The 21,542-nt window shown below is 40.1% G+C and overlaps 1 protein-coding gene across 1 annotated transcript in view; it reads left to right on the top strand.

Annotated features, from left to right (window-relative positions):
• Nucleotides 1–21,542, top strand: part of DIAPH2 (diaphanous related formin 2) — a 1,482,340-nt gene that overhangs the window by 557,540 nt on the left and 903,258 nt on the right. The window contains exons 16-17 of the mRNA XM_030210672.1: nt 138–242; nt 17,638–17,928. Coding sequence (XP_030066532.1) covers nt 138–242; nt 17,638–17,928 — 396 coding nt within the window. The remainder of the gene's footprint in view (nt 1–137; nt 243–17,637; nt 17,929–21,542) is intronic.

Below are 21,542 nucleotides of genomic sequence, written 5' to 3'. Positions count from 1 at the left end.
ATTTTTCTAAGCAGTCATGCAATGTAACAAGCTAAAAAATGATCTTATTACTTTACTCACACGTTGTTTAAAGTCTTCCTGAAACTATTTAGTATAGTATAGATGGATGAGTGCATTTATGGTGGTGATCATTACAGTTTGATGAAGAGTTCACGGCTCGACAGGAGGCACAGACCGAGCTTCAGAAACGAGAAGAGAAAATCAAAGAGCTTGAAACAGAAATCCAGCAGCTACGAACCCAGGTAATGAAACAAGATATAGACTTTGTGTCATGTCACAGTGAGTTCCACAATGGAAAATTGCCTTGTTAGACTGAAGAAAAAATTGTCATCAACTGAACTGTGTTTTTTGGTGGCTATCAGAAAATGTCTTTTTAATAATGCTATTGATTGATTTTTCAAGACTGAAACAAGTTTGGCACTTGGTAAATGTTTTGGTCATCATTTTTTGAAATGGGATATAAGGTGGTTTAATAGAGTGGTAATAAAATTTTCAAATGTAATAGTATTACTGGTTTGACACAGCTTGCTTGTTTCAAGTAGGAGAAATGGTCTGTGAAACAAAGGTGAATAGTAGCTCAGTCTTCAAGGTTCAATCTTGTCAGCTGTCCTTTTCTGGATTCATAATTCAGCCATCTTCACAAATTTTGTATTGCACAAAATCATCTGTGAATAATGCTTATTTTCTTAATGTCTTGACTAGAGAAGGCTGTGCATTCAGGCTAAAACTTTAAGGGGTTTCATTGAGAAATTCAAATATCAATAGGGGAAAAAGGTTTGAAGTGGTTCAGGAAGGGGAAAGGTTCTGTAAGTAATTTGTCTTCCCTTATCCATGTAAGATATATTGGAGTTGAAATTCAAAACAGTTTAAATGGACAGGAGAGGCAACTGATAGTTTAAATCACTTGTGTGAGGCTATCTGAGGATATTCAGTGGCACTTAACCAGATAATGCTGCTAAATATAGCAGATAGTGCTGCTTAATTTACTCTGTCACCACTGAACTTTAACGCAATACCACTTTATTTCTCAGTCCGGAAATGAACTCTCTATACCTGACTGCTTAAACTACACTGTCACTTATGAACTTTAATGCAATACCACTCTGTATTTTTCATTCCGATAACGGCGATCGCCACTATGGCATAATGTAAGCCACATTGAGCCTGCAAATAGATGGGAAAATGTGGGATACAAATGCAACAAATAAATAAATAAAATATCCCCTCTAACTGCCTACATCAAAACCAACTAGTTTATGAGTAATCCAGGGGTGGAGTTAGGACAGAACATGAACCTAGCTAGTAAGTGGCAGTTTTCAATGCCCAGTTAACTTCCGGGTTATTGTCATTCCCAGATCTCAATGCCTCAGCATTGAGTATCCGGGATTAATTCAGCCTGCAGCCTGAAGCAGCTTGCCAGCTGCTTATTGCTATGGGCTAAATATCAGGCCCATTGGGCTCGATATTCAGACCATGGGAGTTAGTCTGGCTAACTCCTGCGGTCAGCACTGAGCCCAGATATTCAATGCTGGGCTGTTTCCAGTGACCGGAATTGAAAATCTGGTTTATTTTTGGCCAGTGCAAACTTAACTGGCCAAGCTGATCAACACTGACCAGTTCAACTGGCCAAAGATATTCCAGATATTCACGCAGCCAAATTCACACTGAAAATCAGCGGATAGCCGGTTATATCGCATGAGAAAACTGGCTATCCATTAGCCACTAACCGCAAATTTTCAGCGAGACATGGCTGGCTGTGTCCCGCTAAAAATTCACAGATAGCCAGTTATGTGGCATTTAACTGGCCAGGTGCCAATCCAAGCCGGTTAAATTCTTTTGAATATCTGGAGGATTATCTTTAATTTTATGCTATTTTAATATTTAATGTTTTAAGATGCTAATGACTGAGCTCCATTTCTTAAACTATTTATTATTCATGGAGCATTTAGGGGCCTTGACACTAAACATCATGCTACAACTCTGAGTATGTGTCTATAATTATGTAACATTAATGCTAAAATACCACTTATTGAATGATGCATTACATTTTTATCATGTATATGCAAGAAGAATACTTTCATGGTATGTGCAAGCATGATCATATCCATATTAACCCAAAATTATGTGAAGGGCAATTATATGATATAGGTGTCTGCATTCATGTGCCCCTTGCACATGTAAATGTATAGAATACTAGCATTAAAACTGCTTAAGTGTACATATACCTGAAAAAGTGCCAGCTGGGTGCCTATACACTATTCTGTAATGGTGTGCATAACTTAAATAGCACGGAAATGCAAGAAGGCTAAGCAAGAGTTGGGCGTGGGCAGGTTTCCCATTTACGCAAGTAACTTACAGAATAGTAACATAGTAATATAGTAGATGACGGCAGAAAAAGACCTGCATGGTCCATCCAGTCTGGCCAACAAGATAAATTCATATGTGCTACTTTTTGTGTATACCTTACCTTGATTTGCATCTGTCATTTTCATGGCACAGACCGTATGTCTGCCCAGCACTATCCCTGCTTCCCAACCCCCGGCTCTGGGACAGACCGTATAAGTCTGCCCAGCAATATCCTCGCCTCCCAACCACCAGCCCCGCCTCCCACCACCGGCTCTGCCACCTAATCTCAGCTAAGCTTCTGAGGATCCATTCCCTCTGAACAGGAATCCTTTATGTTTATCCCACGCATGTTTGAATTCCGTTACCATTTTCCTCTCCACCATCTCCCGTGGGAGAGCATTCCAAGCATCCACCACTCTCTCCGTGAAAAAATACTTCCTGACATTTTTCTTGAGTCTGCCCCCCTTCAATCTTGTTTCGTGCCCTTTAGTTCTACTGCCTTCCCATCTCCGGAAAAGGTTCGTTTGCGGATTAATACCCTTCAGATATCTGAACGTCTGTATCATATCACCCCTGTTTCTCCTTTCCTCCAGGGTATACATGTTCAGGTCAGCAAGTCTCTCCTCATGCGTTTTGTAACGCAAATCCCGTACCATTCTTGTAGCTTTTCTTTGCACCACTTCAATTCTTTTTACATCCTTAGCAAGATACGGCCTCCAGAACTGAACACAATACTCCAGGTGGGGCCTCATCAACGACTTATACAGGGGCATTAAAACCTCTTTTCTTCTGCTGGTCACTCCCCTCTCTATACAGCCTAGCAACCTTCTACTTACGGCCACCGCCTTGTCACACTGTTTTGTCGCCTTCAGATACTATCACCCCAAGATCCCTCTCCTCGTCGGTACCTATCAGACTCTCCCCGCCTAACACATACGTCTCCCGTGGATTTCTACTCCCTAAGTGCATCACTTTGCATTTCTTCGCATTGAATTTTAATTGCCAAACCTTAGACCATTCTTCTAGCTTCCGCAGATCCTTTTTCATGTTTTCCACTCCCTCCCGGGTGTCCACTCTGTTACAAATCATCCGCAAAAAGGCAAACTTTACCTTCTAACCCTTCAGCAATGTCACTCACAAATATATTGAACAGAATCGGTCCCAGCACCGATCCCTGAGGCACTCCACTACTCACCTTTCCCTCCTCCGAGTGAATTCCATTTACCACCACCCTCTGGCATCTGTCCGTTAACCAGTTCCTAATCCAGTTCACTACTTTGGGTCCTATCTTCAGCCCGTCCAGTTTGTTCAAGAGCCTCCTGTGGGGAACCGTGTCAAAAGCCTTGCTGAAATCTAGGTAGATTACGTGTATATCACATCCCTGATTTAATTCTCCAGTCACCCAGTCAAAGAATTCAATGAGATTCGTTTGGCACGATTTCTCTTTGGTAAAACCATGTTGTCTCGGATCTTGCAACTTATTGGCTTCCAGGAAATTCACTATCCTTTCCTTCAGCATCGCTTCCATTACTTTTCCAATAATCGAAGTGAGGCTTATTGGCCTGTAGTTTCCAGCTTCTTCCCTATCACCACTTTTGTGAAAAGGGACCACATCCGCCGTTCTCCAATCCCACGGAACCTCTCCCGTTTCCAATGATTTATTAAACAAATCTTTAAGAGGACCCGCCAGAACCTCTCTGAGTTCCTTTAATATCCTGGGATGGATCCCGTCCGGTCCCACGGCTTTGTCCACCTTTAGCTTTTCAAGTTGTTCATACACACTCTCTTCCGTGAACGGTGCCGTATCTACTCCATTTTCATTTGCACTTTTGCCAGTCCATCGCGGTCCTTCTCCAGGATTTTCTTCTGTGAATACAGAACAAAAGTATCTATTTATCAAATTTGCTTTTTCTTCATCATTATCTACATAGTGGTTCATAGCATCTTTCAGTCTCACAATTCCCTTATTTGTCTTCCTCCTTTCACTAATATACCTGAAGAAATTTTTGTCACCCCTCCTTACATTTCTAGCCATTTTTTCTTCTTCCGCTTGAGCTTTCGCCAGACGTATCTCTCTCTTGGCTTCTTTCAGTTTCCTCCGGTATTCCTCTCTGTGTTTGGCTTCTTGAGTTTTGGTGTATTTCAGGAACGCCAACTCTTTAGGCTTTATTTTCTTGGCCACTTGCTTGGAGAACCATATCGGTTTCCTTTTTCTCTTGCTTTTATTTACTCTCCTTACATAAATACTTGTGACTCTATTTATAGCTTCTTTCAGCCTGGACCACTGTCCTTCCACTTATTGTTCGTTCTCCCAGCCCATCAGCTCCTTCCTCATGTATTCCCCCATTTTACTAAAATCAGCACGCTTGAAATCTAAGACTTTGAGTTTTGAGTGGCCGCCCTCCACTTCAGCTGTCATATCGAACCAAACCGTTTGATGGTCATTGCTGCCCAGGTGGGCGCCCACTCGGACATTTGATACACTATCCCCATTTGTGAGCACCAGATCCAGCGTTGCTCCTTCCCTCGTGGGTTCCGTCACCATTTGTCTGAGCAGAGCACTTTGTAAAGCATCCACTATCTCTCTACTTCTTTCCGATTTCGCAGACGGAACCTTCCAATCTACATCCGGCAGATTGAAATCTCCCATCAACAGGACCTCTTTTTTCTTTCCTAATTTTTGAATATCTGCGATCAGATCTTTATCTAGTTCCTCTAATTGTGACGGGGGTCTGTAGACAACACCCACATGGACAGAGGTTCTATCCTCTCTTTTTAAGGTGATCCATATCGCTTCTTCCTTTCCCCAGGTCCCTGTCATTTCAGTCGCCTTGATATCATTCCTCACATACAGAGCTACTCCTCCACCTTTACGACCCTCTCTATCCTTCCTAAATAGATTATAGCCTGGTATGTTTGCATCCCATTCATGGGAACCATTGAGCCACGTCTCCATGATTGCAACAACATCCAAGTCTGCCTCCAACATCAGGGCCTGAAGGTCATCAACTTTATTGCTTAGACTGTGAGCATTTGTGGTCATCACTTTCCATCTACATTTCCTGGTATGCGTTTCAACATTAGTGATTTGGGGGTTTCTTTTCTCTTTGGGTACCTTCATATCTTTTTGTTCCACTTTTATTGTTTTTTCTTTGGCTTCCGTTCTGTTTTCAAGAACATCACAGTGTTCAGCATGCCTGTGCCACATATAGGCACCCATAGTTATGCCAGGTCTATGGCTGGTGTGCTGATACTGGGTTATGCTAATATTCTTTAATGGATTCTGGGAACCCAGGTGCCATTATAGAATAGGCTACCACCACATGTCTTTGGGGTGCCTAAATGGAGGCACCTAGTTATAGAGTTGCCCCCATAGATTCTAAGAGCTTGATAGTATCTGAAAGTCGTATATAAGTTTTCCCCTCTTCTCCTCATTCATTATCTTCCTTACTTAAAAAAATGGAATAGGAAGGTGGTAGTCAGTGTTGAAGGAGGCAGGAAAGAGGACTTGAACCCAAATCAGTAATCGATAGAGAGTAGAGAGGTTGTAGAAGAAAAGAAGAGATGTGACTGGCTGGTGGTCATGCAAATCTTTTGTGTAATTCCTTACCTTTTTTTTTCCAATTTTCACAGGTGTTTGGGTATTGAAACAGAGGTAATAGACAACATCATTTGTGAGAGAATAGAGTGTGAAATGTTCAATAGCTGGACGTGGATGGTAGAGCTGTCCAAAAATCAATTCAAATCAATTTTTAATGAATCGATTCGTTTTGCAAAAAAATCGGGAGTCCCGATTCGGGATTTCCCCACCTCCCTCCCTCTTACCCGCTGTCTCCCAAGCCACTGCTTCCCTCCCTCCTACTGTCATCTAAGCTGCTGTCGCAGAAGCAGTCTATGTATTGGCGCGCAGCCGGTATAGGAACAGAAATCAGGGGACGGGACTGGCAGTCAAGTCAAGCAAGGAGGTATAATACAGAATGGCCAGATTTCAGAGAGGATATCCTGTTTCCTGATGGGTACATCTTTCTTAACTGTTATAATCTGCCTTGGGAAGCCTGGTGTTATAAAAATAATGGAATATATTGAAATTAAATGAAAGTAGAATTAAACTCTCCTTTCATTGGGGCACATGGAATCACATCTTCATCTGTTTTGAAGAAGTTTACCTTTTAGATACACAAATGGATTATTCTGTTCTTTAACACATTTCAGGTGGCTCTCCAACCGTTCTCCAAGCGCCCCTTCTAAGACCCGGTGGCTCACTATTTCAATCTAGTTAAATTGAATCATATTGAATCAAAAAAAATTTTTTTTGAAGAATTGAATCATACCATATCGAAAAATATTTAGCTGAATCGGACAGCTCTAGTGGATGGTGCTTGAGAGGCAACACTGTTGCTAGCTATAGAACTGGGGAATGAGAGAGGAGTGGCACTATCAGGAAGAGTTGAGGCTACAGAAAAGAGGAGAACTTCTAGGATGCATGATAGGAGTCTATTGTCTAAAGGAAAGTAGGCACCTACATTCCTGTATAGAATACTAGGAAAACTGGGCATTCATATTGTCACATGCCCTTATGTTCAGACCTCCTGTTTCTCTGTTTCTAGCTCTGTGACCTCTCTAGTCTGCCTTTTTCCCTATTGTTCTTCCTGTAAGCCAAGCCTCGCTTTGGTTTCCCTGCTTTCCTGGTTAAGTACTAGTGAATATTAACAACTGGGATGGGCAGAGTGATTTAACCTGGTAGGAGCCTTTCCTGGCCAGTTAAATTGCTCTGAATATTGGTTGATAAATGTCTGCAAACTTGCTTATAAGATTTATCTTTTGAATCCAGTGCAGCTCAGGAACATTGTGCAGTTTAATAACCAAAGTTCAAACTGTTTTCAAGGTACTCAGTAATTAAATTACAGGGATATTCACTCTAATATTAATAATGCTGGTAGTCATTTTCATTATAATACTGTATAAATGAAAAATGGGATTTGCTTGATTTCTCTTATAAGTAGGCCAAATTTTATTCTTTAAAGTACTGTTATAGACTTAGGGCCCTGTTTACTAAGGCGCATTAGCGTTTTTAATGCACCTACAATTAGCACGTGCATTAACCATGTGGGCACTTATAAAAATATTGTAGGTGCTTAAACGCACATACATGTTTAACACACATTATGCTAACGTGCCTATAACGCAGCTTAGTAAAGAGAGCTCTTAATATCTTATTTATAAAATTAGAACAATGAGTCATTTTGTAAGTTCAATGAACCTTACCATGTTTAGTTGTAGGATCTGTCTTATTTCTGAGAACATATTGCTGGTCAATATATTTCAGTGATTTTCTTCTCAATTTACAAATTCTGAGAGGCATTTGTTGTTTCTGTTAGGGGAGAATGGAGGAGAGCAAAGGAAAGGGATATTTACCCCCCCCCCCCCCCTCCACAACTTAGTAAATAGAGGGGTTAATTTGTTTGTAGATTATAAAGTGGGGCTCATTTTCAAAACACTTAGCTTTAATGGCATGTTTGATAGGACGTCTAAGTCCAGCTTTGGACATTTTCAAGTGGGGAATATAGTCATTTTTGGCTATTTGCTAGATGTTTTTGTGCTCTGTGCATTTATATTTTTGGTCTATTAAAAAAAAAAGTCCAAGTGAAAAACCCACAAGATCAAGCCATTGGGAAATAAGAATATAAGAGGAGATAGCATTCTTAGTAGACTGGCCACCCAGATATCCCAGAAGAACAGTGGGACACCCTAGGGGGCACTGCAGTGGAATTCACATAAAAGGTCCCAGGTACACTTCTCACCGTTGCTTCCTTATATTGTGCAGTGAGCCGTCCAAAACCTACTGTACACCACTACAGTAGCCCTTATGGCTGCTGTTGTCACCTAATCTGCCAAAGCACAGGAAGCCAGTGCAAACCCTTCAAAGCTGATATAATGTGATCAGATTTCAACAGTCTTTGTCAGAAGCCTAGCAGCAGAATTTTTCACAATTTGAAGAGAATGAATCATCGATTTAGAGGCCCAAGTACCATGAATTACAATAATCCAGAACAGATAATATCAGGACTTGTACGGGTCTTTTAATATTCAGGTACAGTAGATTATATATATGGTTTTGGAGGGCTCACAATTTAATGGTAAAAAAAAAATAGAATTGAAGTGGATTTTGACCCTGGATCCATGGTTTACAGTCCATTGCACTGACCACTAGGCTACCTTTCAGACTTACTTCCTGCTGTGTTCAGAATGTTCACAGTACCTGATGCTATCAGAGAGTCTAGTTTCTCTTTGTGGTGTCACATTTAAGGGTGCGAGAAGGAGACAGTAACTACTGGGGGAATCATGAGGGGTCATACTTTAATCCTTCTAGTAATCAGCTGCTCAGAGCACCTTTTTTACCCTGGATGTGATTAAAACAGGTCTAAATAAAAATGTCCTTCTTTTAAGACGTGGACGTTTCTTCCTATTCAATTTATCACTGTTGGACATCCTAATTTTGGCCCTTCCTAGACCCGCCTAAAACATGTCCACAACACACCTCCTTGCTATTTGGATGCACTACAGTGTAGGACATCCAAATTCTGCCAATCTAAAATTGCAATTCGGACATTATGGGCAGATGGACCTTTCTTGGGCCATTTTAAGATGTCCATCTGCTTTGAAAATGAGTGCCATAAAGAAGTAAGCAGTTCCTTTAATAAACTGGACCACCTTGATAAAGTGCCTTACAGATCAAATACATGATCTTAAAATTAAGGGCAAGCGGCTGCAGGGAGCAAGTATAAGGCAATCAATAACAGAGTCAAGTGATTCTGTACCAATTTCAATTGCTGTAGGGCCTTCTGTGGAAGGACCCCATAAAGATTGTTGCAGTAGTTGTCAACATATAACATACGCATAGATTGGAACAGGAGTTCTTAACCTTTTTTGGTTCCTGCACCCCTTTAAGTGATCAATGAAACCTTCACACTCACTTCATAAACCATGTGTCCACTAGTGACTACTGACAGCTACATATGTCAGTAACTGTTAGCCACTAAGGGTCAGATTCTATATATGACGCTTAAACAATCTGCGTGAAAAACATTTCCATCTAAGCATATTCTATAAGTGGTACCTAGATTTAGGCGCAGTATATAGAATATGCTTAGTCAATATCCTAGCGCCTAAAACTATGCACATCCATTTACACCAACAAAAACATGGCGTAAAGCCTGTCATGTAGATTTAGGCGTAGAAGGTCATATTCTGTAACAACTCACATAAATTTTGGAACACCCATGGAACACCCATTTCCGTGCTATAAGCACACCCTCTTTGCCTGCATGCATTAAAAGTTATGAGCAGTGTCTTACAGAATACGCTTAGAGAGTTGTGTGCGTAAATTCTAATTATTCCCAATTAGTGCTGGCTGTTGCTTGTTAAATGCTGTTAACAATGCTGATTGGCTTATGAAGCAAATTAAGTTATGCTCTCTGTTATAGAATACGCTTAGATTTCAGCACAGGATGCTAGGTGCGCTCTATTGAATCCAGTGGTAACAGTGTTAATTGCTAACATGTTGCTAAAATTACCCTTCTGATGCCTGTATTAGCAAGCATTTATGTACTATTCTTGCCATCCATTAATATATATAGGTCCAAATATTAAATAGAGCAATATCTGATATACAGGACAAAGCTAAAATTCTACCAAAGCTGGTCTATCAATCAATGACAGTTCCAGTTTAGAATTGTAAAGCCAATAGTAAGTTCCTTTTACGATAGTATTCTCCCTCTGGACATCTATGCTTTTTTTATGAGCATTTTGTTTATGTCTCAGATTGGTAAGCTATTCATGTTCTTCTGCTTCTAGACCTTCTGAATTTCTTTCTTTCTTTCTTTTTTTTTTACTTATTGCATTTTAGAAAATTGTTTCTATTTAGTAAAATTAATTATGCTCATTAACATTTTATTAGTCTACTAAAATCTTTATCTTCTCTAACAGTATGTCTTTTGAGGGTCAGCAGTTATACTGTTCTCTCTTCTGACATTATTTTGTTAGTTTCTAATTATGCAAGCAGGAATGACACAACAATGCTAAAAACACAGTTCAAAATTGTCATGGCAGTAGTCGCAGCCCAACTCCTTTCTTTTGGCTAGTGGGACCTGGCCTCCTGCTACCCTTGGCTAATGGTTTCTTCAGAATTCTCATGAAGCCATATTCATCTCTTTATACTTGCATAAAAAATAGATGCATAGGGATGAATGGAGAAACAAGACTGATAGATGGATGGAATGTCTACAAAATACATCATTGCTTAAGCAAAACTCATCTAAAAATATAATAGATGCTATTGTTTTCATTACAAAATGACTCAGGATTGTTGAATGAGTAATCCAGGACTATATTAATCTAAAGTTGCCCCCCATGTGACTTGCTCACTAATGCCCCCTACCCTTCCCAGTTTGCTTCCATTAAGAAGAAACTATGGCTGGGAACAATTTTTATAGCCTTCCATATATGCACCTTGTATGGCTGCATTTCTTACACAGCCCCTGGTATGGTGCTGGCATAATCATAGAGTTTGCGGGGGTGGAGGAAAAGAAAGTGGTGGACAGCAGGAACAACCATTTTCCTCTTCATGACCCATCTTCACTTCCAACTTAGCTGTTGTTTTTCTTATCCTTTCCTTTGTTACATCTGTAAGTCCACTGGAAGTAATGCATCATTTAACACTGAACAGAAAACAAAAATGAGAGAAGTGAGCAAATTATAGACAACATATTAGGAGTTATGTTGGTATTCAGTGAAAGTGTTTTTTCTTCACTATATTGTGGTAGTGTTTACCATCATTTCTATTGGAGGCAGTTTTTTTTCCTTTATGGGTAAATAGTCTTTACATTATTCGGAGTTTACCTTACTACCTGATGGCAGCGGGGAACAATTTGACTTTAGTATGCAGATTGCTTCTGTTTCATTAACACTTCTTCTAGATGGAAAATGCAATGTATTTTCTGGATCCATCTCTTTCATCACATTTTCTCCTTCATTTTGCCAAAATTCCTCCCTGTTCTTATAGCTTAAATTTGCAGATCATTTTCCAGATTTAACCTTGACTTGATACTTGAAGTGTTTCATTTCATCGGGTGTACATATGTGCATTTATTTTATGTGTGGTTGCACATACTTTATAAAATACTCGTATGTTCTCCAACTCTGACCAAACTACACCCACTGTGAGAATCTAAGTTGTCAAGCTGCATTAGGCCTTTAAGTCACATTATATGCCTCTTTACTTGCCACAGGTTACATAGTAATGAGATGCAACATATGCAGTTTTGAAATGTGAATTGCAGTAGGCACATTATCATCAGAAAATCATGATAAAATAACTCCAGCTAAAAACATCTCACAAGCATCTAAGATGGCCATCAAAGCTTCTGTCTACCTCCTACCCCCAATCTAAGACTCCAACCCCATGATCCACCTCTCCAATCCAGGCCCCTCATCCCCAGAAAGGAACTACCAAGAAATTACTTGCTGGTCCAGAAGTGATGAGGCAGGAGTGATCCCCAGTTGCTCCTGCCTTGGACAGAGTCATGTCTAAAATGGCACCCCTAGCAGTAGTCTCACACTACTAGCACTAGGATCATGTTTCCACTCACCTTTTACCACACCTTGATAATTTCCCTCCTTAGTCAATTATTGTGGGCACATACACCCAAGTATATAGCTGAACGATTTTCAAAAGCTCTTTTTCATGTATAACAGGGCTCTACAAATAGAAAAAAAAAACTTTATAAAATGAACTTTGTCTTTTCAATTGTATAGCAATGGATAATATTACTATTAACAGCAGAAAATGCTTGCTTAGAGGTACATCACAAAATGAACAGCCTAGTTAATTTGCTGGCAACAACAGACCATTAGGAAAGCTACCTCTTTCTGACCCCTGTTGTAGCAATCAATGTCCAGGCGTGATTTGTCAAAGGTCTCAAAAGGTAGAGTGACCACATGGATGCAAATAGATTTGTTACAATTTTTCAAGAAATGAGAGCATGATTTGATGCTTTTTCTAGGACCCTAGGTTTTTTTTTTTTTATTATGAAAGACAGATGAAAGGGAGGAATTTGGATTTAGCTCACACCTTTCAGTAGTAGCTAAGGCAAATCATATCAAAGTTTAAATTTAGCAGTTTAGTAGAAAAATCTAATCAACAAATCTGATCTATTGACCATTATTTTCATTAAGGACCTGCTTTACTAATACTTTCTGTTCCCCTTTCTGTGGAGAAACATAATTAGTATTACCAGGAAATTACTAGTATCCTTGGAGAGAGGCATAAAACTCTTAGTTAAATAATATATTCAGTGTATTTACTGATAATGAATAAACTTGTAAATGAATATTGCTCTTGTGTTCATTGTGTTCTTATGCTGAATGCTAAAAGATACCATATTCTTGGGGAATTCTTTGCAAAAGTATCATGCAGAATGTGCATAGTATACTCTTCTTGCACAGAATTCTGCATTTCCCCACAAATGTTGTAGCATCGCCTACGAGTCAGCTGCATTGGGTGCATGAAGACAGAGGTTCTACTGGGAATGTCAGCTGTATATGAGCTGAAAGAGAGAAGAGAAGAGATAGAGGAGGAAGCAGCAGCCTAGTTGTTAGTACAGTCGGCTGTAAAGCAAGGGACCCAGGTTGAAATCCTGCTTTAACTCTTTTATTTATTTTTCATTATGAGTCCTCCAGAAACAGAAAAAATACCTATTGTAGAGGAAGGAGCACTAAGTAGTATTTCACACTCAGAGAGAGAGAGAGAGAGAGAGAGAGAGAGAGAGAGAGAGAGAGAGAGAGAGAGCTAGGCTGTTTGTGAGAAAGAGAGCCAGGGGTCTTTCTGGGGCTATGAGGAAAAATGAAGGGGTCTAGGGAGAAGTCTGAATGCTATTGAAGTGGTACATTCAGGTACATTATTTATTTTTCTATACCTCGAGGGTTCACAACTACAAAATAAGAGTTAATGTGGGATTTGAACCTGGGTCCCTTGGCTTAAAGTCCACTGCACTAACTACTAGGATGTCCCCTGGTCTGCAGGGATATCTGCATGGCCACGTCCTTGTCCCTACTTTTTTGCCTTTCATATGTTGACATTCCAGTTGTGAAATGGCTGTTCATGCTGGACGTCCTCAGTACACAGATGTCCTTCTCACTATTTTCGATAAAGAAATCCTGATGTGTTTCCTGTTTGAAAATACATGTGAGATTGATGTCCATTTTGGACGTTATGAGCTGGATTTCTGTATTCTGACTTGGATGTCCTTTCAAAAATGTCCCTCCACATATGTTTATAAAATCCTATAGAAATATTGCTTAAGTTGAGGTTGCTTAAACATTTACACATACTTAGAAGCTGACATAAATATCAGTGCATGGTTTATAAAGTACATATGACTCCTCCTTGGAGCACACCTACTTTAAAGTTGCATGTAAGTACATGCCTAAGCGGGACGGCTAATGCGCGGGTAGCTCTCACGGAATCGGCACTACTGCCAGGGTAGTGTGTGCCTGGTGGTAATTCCGAGTTTGGAGTGCTGAATTCTGCAGTAGAAAATAATTTTCTGCTTTCTACCATGGGGGACATTCCTGGCGCTAACGGAAACATGCCCACTTTGGTTCGCACTGCATGGTTACCACATGGGTAGCACATGAGTCCTTATGGCTAGGTCAATGGATTGTGGTGAAGGCTCAGGCCATACAGTAAATAGGCATGCACTCAGGGCTGTTTTTGAGGGGGTACTTGGGGGTTCTGAGTATCGGCACATTTTCCATTGTTTGCTAAAATTGACCCATGGACCCCAAGTTTTAATGAAAGAGCTCAGGCTCTACACACCAATTCTGCCTTGTCATAGGTTCTGTGATTGGTTGCAGGGCGTCTGGCTATTGTGGGGTGGGTCCCTCAGTGATTACCCCACTCTTGAAGGGTGGCCTAGCATTTGAGTACAGGCACCTTTTTTGCTAGAAAAAATGCACTGCATTCACTAGTTTTAATATTAGTACATGCCCACTTCCCAGCCCATAAAAAAATTGCCTTTTTCCAAGCCGCGGTAAAACAATGGCCCAGCGCGCGCCTAAAAATACGCCCACATTACCGCAGGCCAATCTTTATATATATATATGGGTGACTGCAATGAAATTGAGGAGTCCTTTTACTAAGGTGTGCCGAAAAATGGCCACTGTTGTAGGCGCATGTATTGGACGTGCACAAGTCCATTTTTCAGCGTGCCTGCAAAAAAGTCCTTTTCTTTTTTTTTGGCTGAAATGGATGTCTGGCAATGTAAAAATTGGAGCGCATCCATTTTGTGCCTGAGACCTTACCATCACTCATTGACTTAGTGGTAAGGGCGTATGTGCTAACCGGGTTGTAATCGTCAGCATGTGTACACTGCCGACTACCGCTCGGTTAGCACCATGTGGTAGGAAATAAAAAATATTTTCTGCCGCGCGTATTGGATGTGCGTAAAAAATGGAATTACCACCCAGAGTATGTGGTAGCCAGGCGGTAGTTCCAAATTGATGCATGTTGGACAAGTGTAGGCGCCTACATGCCTTAGTAAAAGGGCCCCTGAATGTTTGACATTTATAAAATACACTAAAATTTTACATTTTTTTAAAGCAGCATTCCTTGAGAAATAATATGTAAGAGCCCTGTTTACTACGTCACATTGTAGGCATGCAAACTTTGTAGTTCATGCTAATGATAGAGACTCCCTTTATGGGTGTCTCTCTCATTAGAGTGCGCTAATTTTTAGCACGCACTTAAACATTTGCACGCCTACAGCCTGGCTTAGTAAACAGGTCCCTAGGGGGTCTTTTACTAAGGCACGCTCACATTTTTAGCACGTGCTAAAAATAGGCGTGTGCTAAACAGAGACACCAATGCATTCCTATGGGTGTCTCTAACGTTTAGTGCGTGCCCAATTTTAGCGCGCGCTAAGAACGTGAGCGTATCTTAGTAAAAGACCCCCTAAATAACTAATCATTCAGAATATCAGAATAATAATTTTCTTGCTTCATTGCATCCCTTTTGTTATTTTATTTGTTTTTAATAATAAAATGTATATCTATCTATCTATATATGTATATATATATATATATATATATATATATATATATATATATATATATATATATATATATATATATATATATATATATCTGTTTATATTTATATGGTTATATATATACAATTATGACATTACGTCGAAACAAAAATGTAACAAAAAAATAAAATCCCACCCTTGACTTAATCAGCTGACTATGGCTGATGAAATTAATACTAACTTCACTGCATTTATCTGTGTCAAATAAAGCAGTTAAAAAGTAGCAAGAAAGATGAGATATCTGAGTCCAGTCATTGTAAGGGATATTGTCTCAATGAAACCAACATTTTGATACCATTTTCAGAAATCTGGTTATGTTACCAAACAGAATAAGTATAATACTGTTCTGCATTACTCTTGCAGTCTGTTGAGTGGGCAGTTTCTTTATCCAGAACAGTTAATACTTTGAAATCTAGTAGACAAGTAAAATGTGTTTCCCAGGAACTGTCACAAACACTAATTTGTCTCTTTGATAGTCATCCCACTTCAGATATAATACAGGCAGCTATGATCATTCTTTGTACTGTACTCCTTTATCTCATCTATTCAACCACAAATACAATTGCTAATCTCATGTCCAATAAAATATGTCTCAGACAGTTTTATGGAAGTAAGAGTACTTCTTTATTGATATGGGTGTACATGGGGAAAAAGTTTCATTTATTTTTGTTTTCTTTCCTTTTAATTTATTTTTATTTTTACTAATTTATTATTCATTTCTGTTTTACAATAATGAGGTTATTTTAGAAACCTTGCATGACAATTACACGTGTAAATGCCAGTTTTACAGTGCCACAGTTTATACATGCAATAGTTATTGGTGTGGTTTGAGCAATCCAGAAAATTGCACTTGTAGTCCTGGTCTTGCACAGGAATACATATATTTAAAAATAAAAAAATCTTAGTTGACTTGGGCACTTCCTCCAAGGCATGCATAAGTGCAAGGAAAATACTTGTTTCAGCCTGGGCTTTAGAAAAATGATTGAGAGACCCCTATGTAAAAATATGCCTTTTTGAGCTTGGTTCCTTAATTAGCTGCTCCTTACACGTATACATTTCTAGAATACAGCTAATTTATATGTGTAAGTAGCAGTAATCAGCACTTATACCTATAAATATCTTCATTTGCCCATGCAGGGCAGAGAGTGAAACTGCTCTTTTTATAAATATACTAGTAAAAAAAGCCCCGTTTCTGATGCAAATGAAACGGGGGGCTAGCACGGCTTTCTTCTGTGTGCATGTGGGAGTGTGTGTGTCCCTGCCCTCTGGCCTCTCCCCCTCCCCCCTCTGAGTCCTTCAGTAAAAAAGCCCTGTTTCTGATGCAAATGAAACGGGGGGGGGGGGGGGAGGCTAGCAAGGTTTTCTTCTGTGTGCATGTGGGAGTGTGTGTGTCCCTGCCCTCTGGCCTCTCTCCCCTCCCCCCTCTGAGTCCTTCACTGTTACAGAGCCAGCGATTTGATTTCCTGCTTTGCTGTTTTCCTTCACTGACTGTTTGTGTTACAGAGAGGGTGGGGCAGACACTCATGGGGAAACCGGATATCTCTCCCCCTTCACACTTCCGGCTGGAGGCTTCATAGAATGTTGGTGTTGCCTTTTATATACAGAGATATATATTTTACTTAGCTTCCCTTGGACGTCCAGTTTTGTAAAAATTGGTATTTATGCCTATAGATTGCAAAATTGCCAATGTGTATATGTTCAAATGATCAATGATGCTGCTCTTTTTGAACATATTTGTTTGCAAAATGGCTGCTCCCTCTGTACGTAATGTAAACTACATCTGTATGTCTTCATGTCCTTATAGGTATTTTATAAAAGGCTCTGCAATCAGTGAATCTTTTGTAAACTTTTCAGGAAATCATGGACATTTGCCTAAAGCTACCAACGTAACTTCCTTAATACATACTTTCATGGATAATTCATTATCCAGTATAATTTTTAAATTACTTTTGTTGCTGTATTCTAAACAGCATGATCTTCTAATTAAAAAAAAAAAAACAAAGCTGCAAGAACAGGATGTCAACTTGCTTAGGTTTTTTTCAGTTCAGCATTGGCACAAAAACCAATACTAACTGGGGAAAAAAACATGTGTAAATATGCATTGCTGTGTAAGTAGTTTAATTAATTTGTATTTCATGTTTTTCAGCATGTTAATCTACCAGGGGGTCTACCTCCTGTAGGAGGGTCTTCAGCACCACCTCCTCCACCACCACCACCACCTCCACCACCACCTCCTTTGCTTCCAGGAGGTGTGCCACCACCCCCACCACCCCCACCTCCTTTTGGTGGGCCACCACCTCCTCCACCTCTTTTTGGTGGGCCACCACCACCACCTTTTGGAGGCTTCCGTGCACCTGTTCCCGTTCTGCCTCATGGGATGCAGGCTAAGAAAGTATACAAACCAGATATTTCTATGAAACGAATAAACTGGTCAAAGGTAATACCATATTCTCTGTTAAGGCATAAAGAGTATATATGTTTCTCATAAATGGTCACTTGCTTACAGATTTAGACAGTTTTTTATCGAAATTCTTTCAGGGTCATCTTTCTACCTTTGTTTGTGAGGCAGAATAATTGCATACGAGGATGTAAAAGGGGCAGTTTTCAAAATTCCTGCATTAAAAAAAAAGCCTGTGGGTGCTTTATTTTCCAGTTTTCATAGGGACCGATACTTAAAGTGAGCTAGCTGGTTAAGGGCCTCTTTTACTAAACCATACTAGCAATTCCTGTGCGGCAGTGCTGATGAAGCCCATTCAAAGTGGATGGGCTTTATTTGTGTTGCCGCGCTGGGGATCCTAGCGCAGCTTAGTAAAAGGGGCCCTAAGAGAGGTTCTTATGTGGTTAACTCAGACCGACTAGATCCCGAGGGAATGTTCAGTGTCATTTGTCCAGATAGTGCTGCTAAATATCCCCTCTAACCCCTGAAGCTGAAACTGGTTATTGTGCGGGCAGTCTGGGGGAGAGTCTGGGTGGTGTTGGCATGTAAATGGATAAATGCCAATATTCAGCCCTTAAATGGATAAGTTAACTGGGCAAATAAGACCACATAAATAGCAGTCCGGTTTAATTTATCCATTTAAGAGATGATTATCAGCATTTAATAGTTTAGTGCTGACTGGCCACCCATATCTGGATATTTAATGCTGGTACCAAGACATGACCTGGCATTGAATCTCTGGGCATAATTTCAGCAGCTGACCTCTGCAGGCTGAATATTACCATTATAGTGAACACTTTCACTTTGAAAAATGCTGTTAGTAAAAAGTTCCTGCAGACATTTCCTCATGGTTTTTTGCAGATCTTTTTCATGGAAGATAATTAACCCATGATTTCAAAATGGAAACCATGCACTTTACCCCGTCATCCTGTATGTACTCCTTTGACTGCTTCCTCTCAATGCAGTTAAAAGCTGAGTGTCCTTTAAAAGAAGGAGTTTCTTTTACTCGTGTTCACAATATGCCTTGTGCTTTCAACATGAAAAGACAATCATTAAAATATTCAAATAGTATTCAATCTGGATGTTTTAGTTTCTTAAGTCTTCACAACTGGTGATTTAATACTTGGTGCAATACCCTTCCCAGCAATAACAGCTATCAGTTTCATTAATTTGGATTTTGCTCACACCTTTTTCAATAGTAGCTCAAGGTGAGTTACATTCAGATACACTGAGTATTTCTCTATCCCTGGAGTGCTCACAATCTAAGTTTGTACCTGAAGCAATGGAGGGTTAAATGGGTGGGGATTTGAACTGGCCACCTCTGGATGTCAAGACCAGTGTTCTAAACACTAGGCCACTCCTCCTCCACTCCACTCATCTAATTGTTTAGGATGTGTCCACCAACTTTGCATAAGTATCACCACACTGGGACAGACCAAAGGTCCATCAAGCCCAGCATCCTGTTTCCAACAGTGGCCAATCCAGGTCACAAATACCTGGCAAGATCCCAGAAAAGCTCAATACATTTTATGATGCTTATCTCAGAAATAAGCAGTGGATTTTCACAAGTCAATATAATAATGGTCTATGGACTTTTCCTTTATGGGAAAAGGCTATAGAGATTAGCTAATAAAGTTTGCTTGCTTTTTTGTGTATGTGTGTTTTGATGCAAACTTTATCAATTCCTCCTAGCAGAATAGTTCAGACTCTTTCAGATTAGCTGAAGATTGTCTGTGGACTACTGTATTAAAGACATGCAACAGATTTTCAGTAGGATTTGTGTCCTGCCTTTGAGTAGGCCACTCGAGGACAATCATTTTTGTTGAGCCACTCCGTTGTCACTTTTGCTTTCATTGCCCTGCTGAAATTAATTATTACCCTAATGTCTACATCACAGCAGACTGGAACAGGTTTTCCTGGATAGGCTTGAGTGGGCAAAGTTAGGACTTCTTGTTGTGCAGTCCTATTTGCCTAGTTTACATATCCTGATCTCAGCTGAAAATCAGCTTTTACCCAGATAAATGCTGAGTGTGCCCCCAATCTACCCGCACAATGGCCAGATTGGGTTTAACCAGTCAGAGGGCATAGTGCCAGGTAACTGCCACTGAATATTCCATCGGGGCCTGCTCAGCGCCAGTTAACGGGGTAAGAGTCTCTCTTATCTGGTTAGCTGGCTTTGAATATCAACCCCTATAGGAAGCAATACACTGCTTTTAACTCCATTACCCTGCTGTGCTGTTGTGCAACTGCTGCTGACCAGCCTGCTCCACCAACCCTGCCTTTCTCCTGGTTATACTGAGTTGTTCTTCCCTCTCCCTTCCCACCCCAAAAAGCAAAACAAAATAAAAATACCTTGTATATTTCACTCAATGCCTTGGAACTTCGCAGCCTTGCTGCTGCTGCCATTCCTTGGCCTGCTTGTCCGACCCTGCCTTTTTTCCTTGTTCTACATTTTGTGCTGTTGCTGCCACTCAGTTTCCTGCCTCACCCAGTGACTGGTATGTTGATGCCACTTTGGCTGACACTTAAACCCATTTATCATTCCATGGGCTACTTATGTCACTCTTGGTGCAACTTCGGCCCTCACTCAGTGTCTTTGGGGTGTTAATGACACTTTTGTGGTGCCTTTTGCCCTTCTTTTCATTGTACTGTTCATATTCTTTTCATTAAGTACTTTGAGATGTTCATGTCATTGTTACTACTACTACTTATTACTATAGCAAAACTAATCATACACAGCACTTTACACAAAACATAAGCCAGACAAACAGTACAAATAAGGTATTAGACAGTAATTTATTATGGAAATGATTGAAACAGACATGGGTACTGAACAGGTGAATAGGAGTAAAGAGTTAAAAGTAGCCTCAAAAAGGGCTTTTAGCCTTGATTTGAATATGGCCATAGATGGAACTTGATGTACCGACTTAGGAAGTCTATTCCAGGCATACAGTGAAACAAGATAAAAGGAGCAGAGTCTGGAATTGGCAGTGGAGAAGAATACAGATAAGAGGTTTCCGGGGTGGGGTGTAGGGAGTAATAAGAGTGGAGAGATACTGAGGGGCTGCAGAATGAATGCACTTGTAAGTCAATAAGGAGATCAGAGCATAGGCTGCTTATGTCAATAGGAGAGACAGTGCTGAGTAGATGGCTTTTGCCCACGGTGGTTTGTGCTTTCCATGCCACTGTTGGTGTCCTTTACTGTTTTATTGATGTCATGGTGTGTTTGTACAGGATGTTGTTACCTCTTCTGATAATGCTTCCAGCAAATTTAATAAAACCTGGATCAAAAGCCCCAATATTGCTTCCTACATTGGCTTTAATGGAACCCAATAAATCAAGTCACATTTGCAGTCTAAAACAGATGAGGACTGATCCAAAAAACAAACTGAACCAATTTCATACATATTCCTTAAAGCCATTGTTGGAATGCTTATATTGGGTCGTCAGAATGTCCCAATAGTTTGAGTTCATAAATGTCCATCAAGTATTTCATTTCCCTTGCCATTCTTGTTGTACTTGTGCTCCACAGAGAATATTTCATCTTGGTCAACAATCAGATATGAACTTTGCTATAAATTTAGGGGCCCTTTTACAAAGGCGTGCTGAAAAAT

Source organism: Microcaecilia unicolor, chromosome 7 (assembly GCF_901765095.1).
Source record: "Microcaecilia unicolor chromosome 7, aMicUni1.1, whole genome shotgun sequence".
NCBI classification, from domain to species: Eukaryota; Metazoa; Chordata; class Amphibia; order Gymnophiona; family Siphonopidae; genus Microcaecilia; species Microcaecilia unicolor.
Note: the sequence above shows the minus strand (reverse complement) of the source record. Positions and strands in the feature narration are given on the sequence as shown.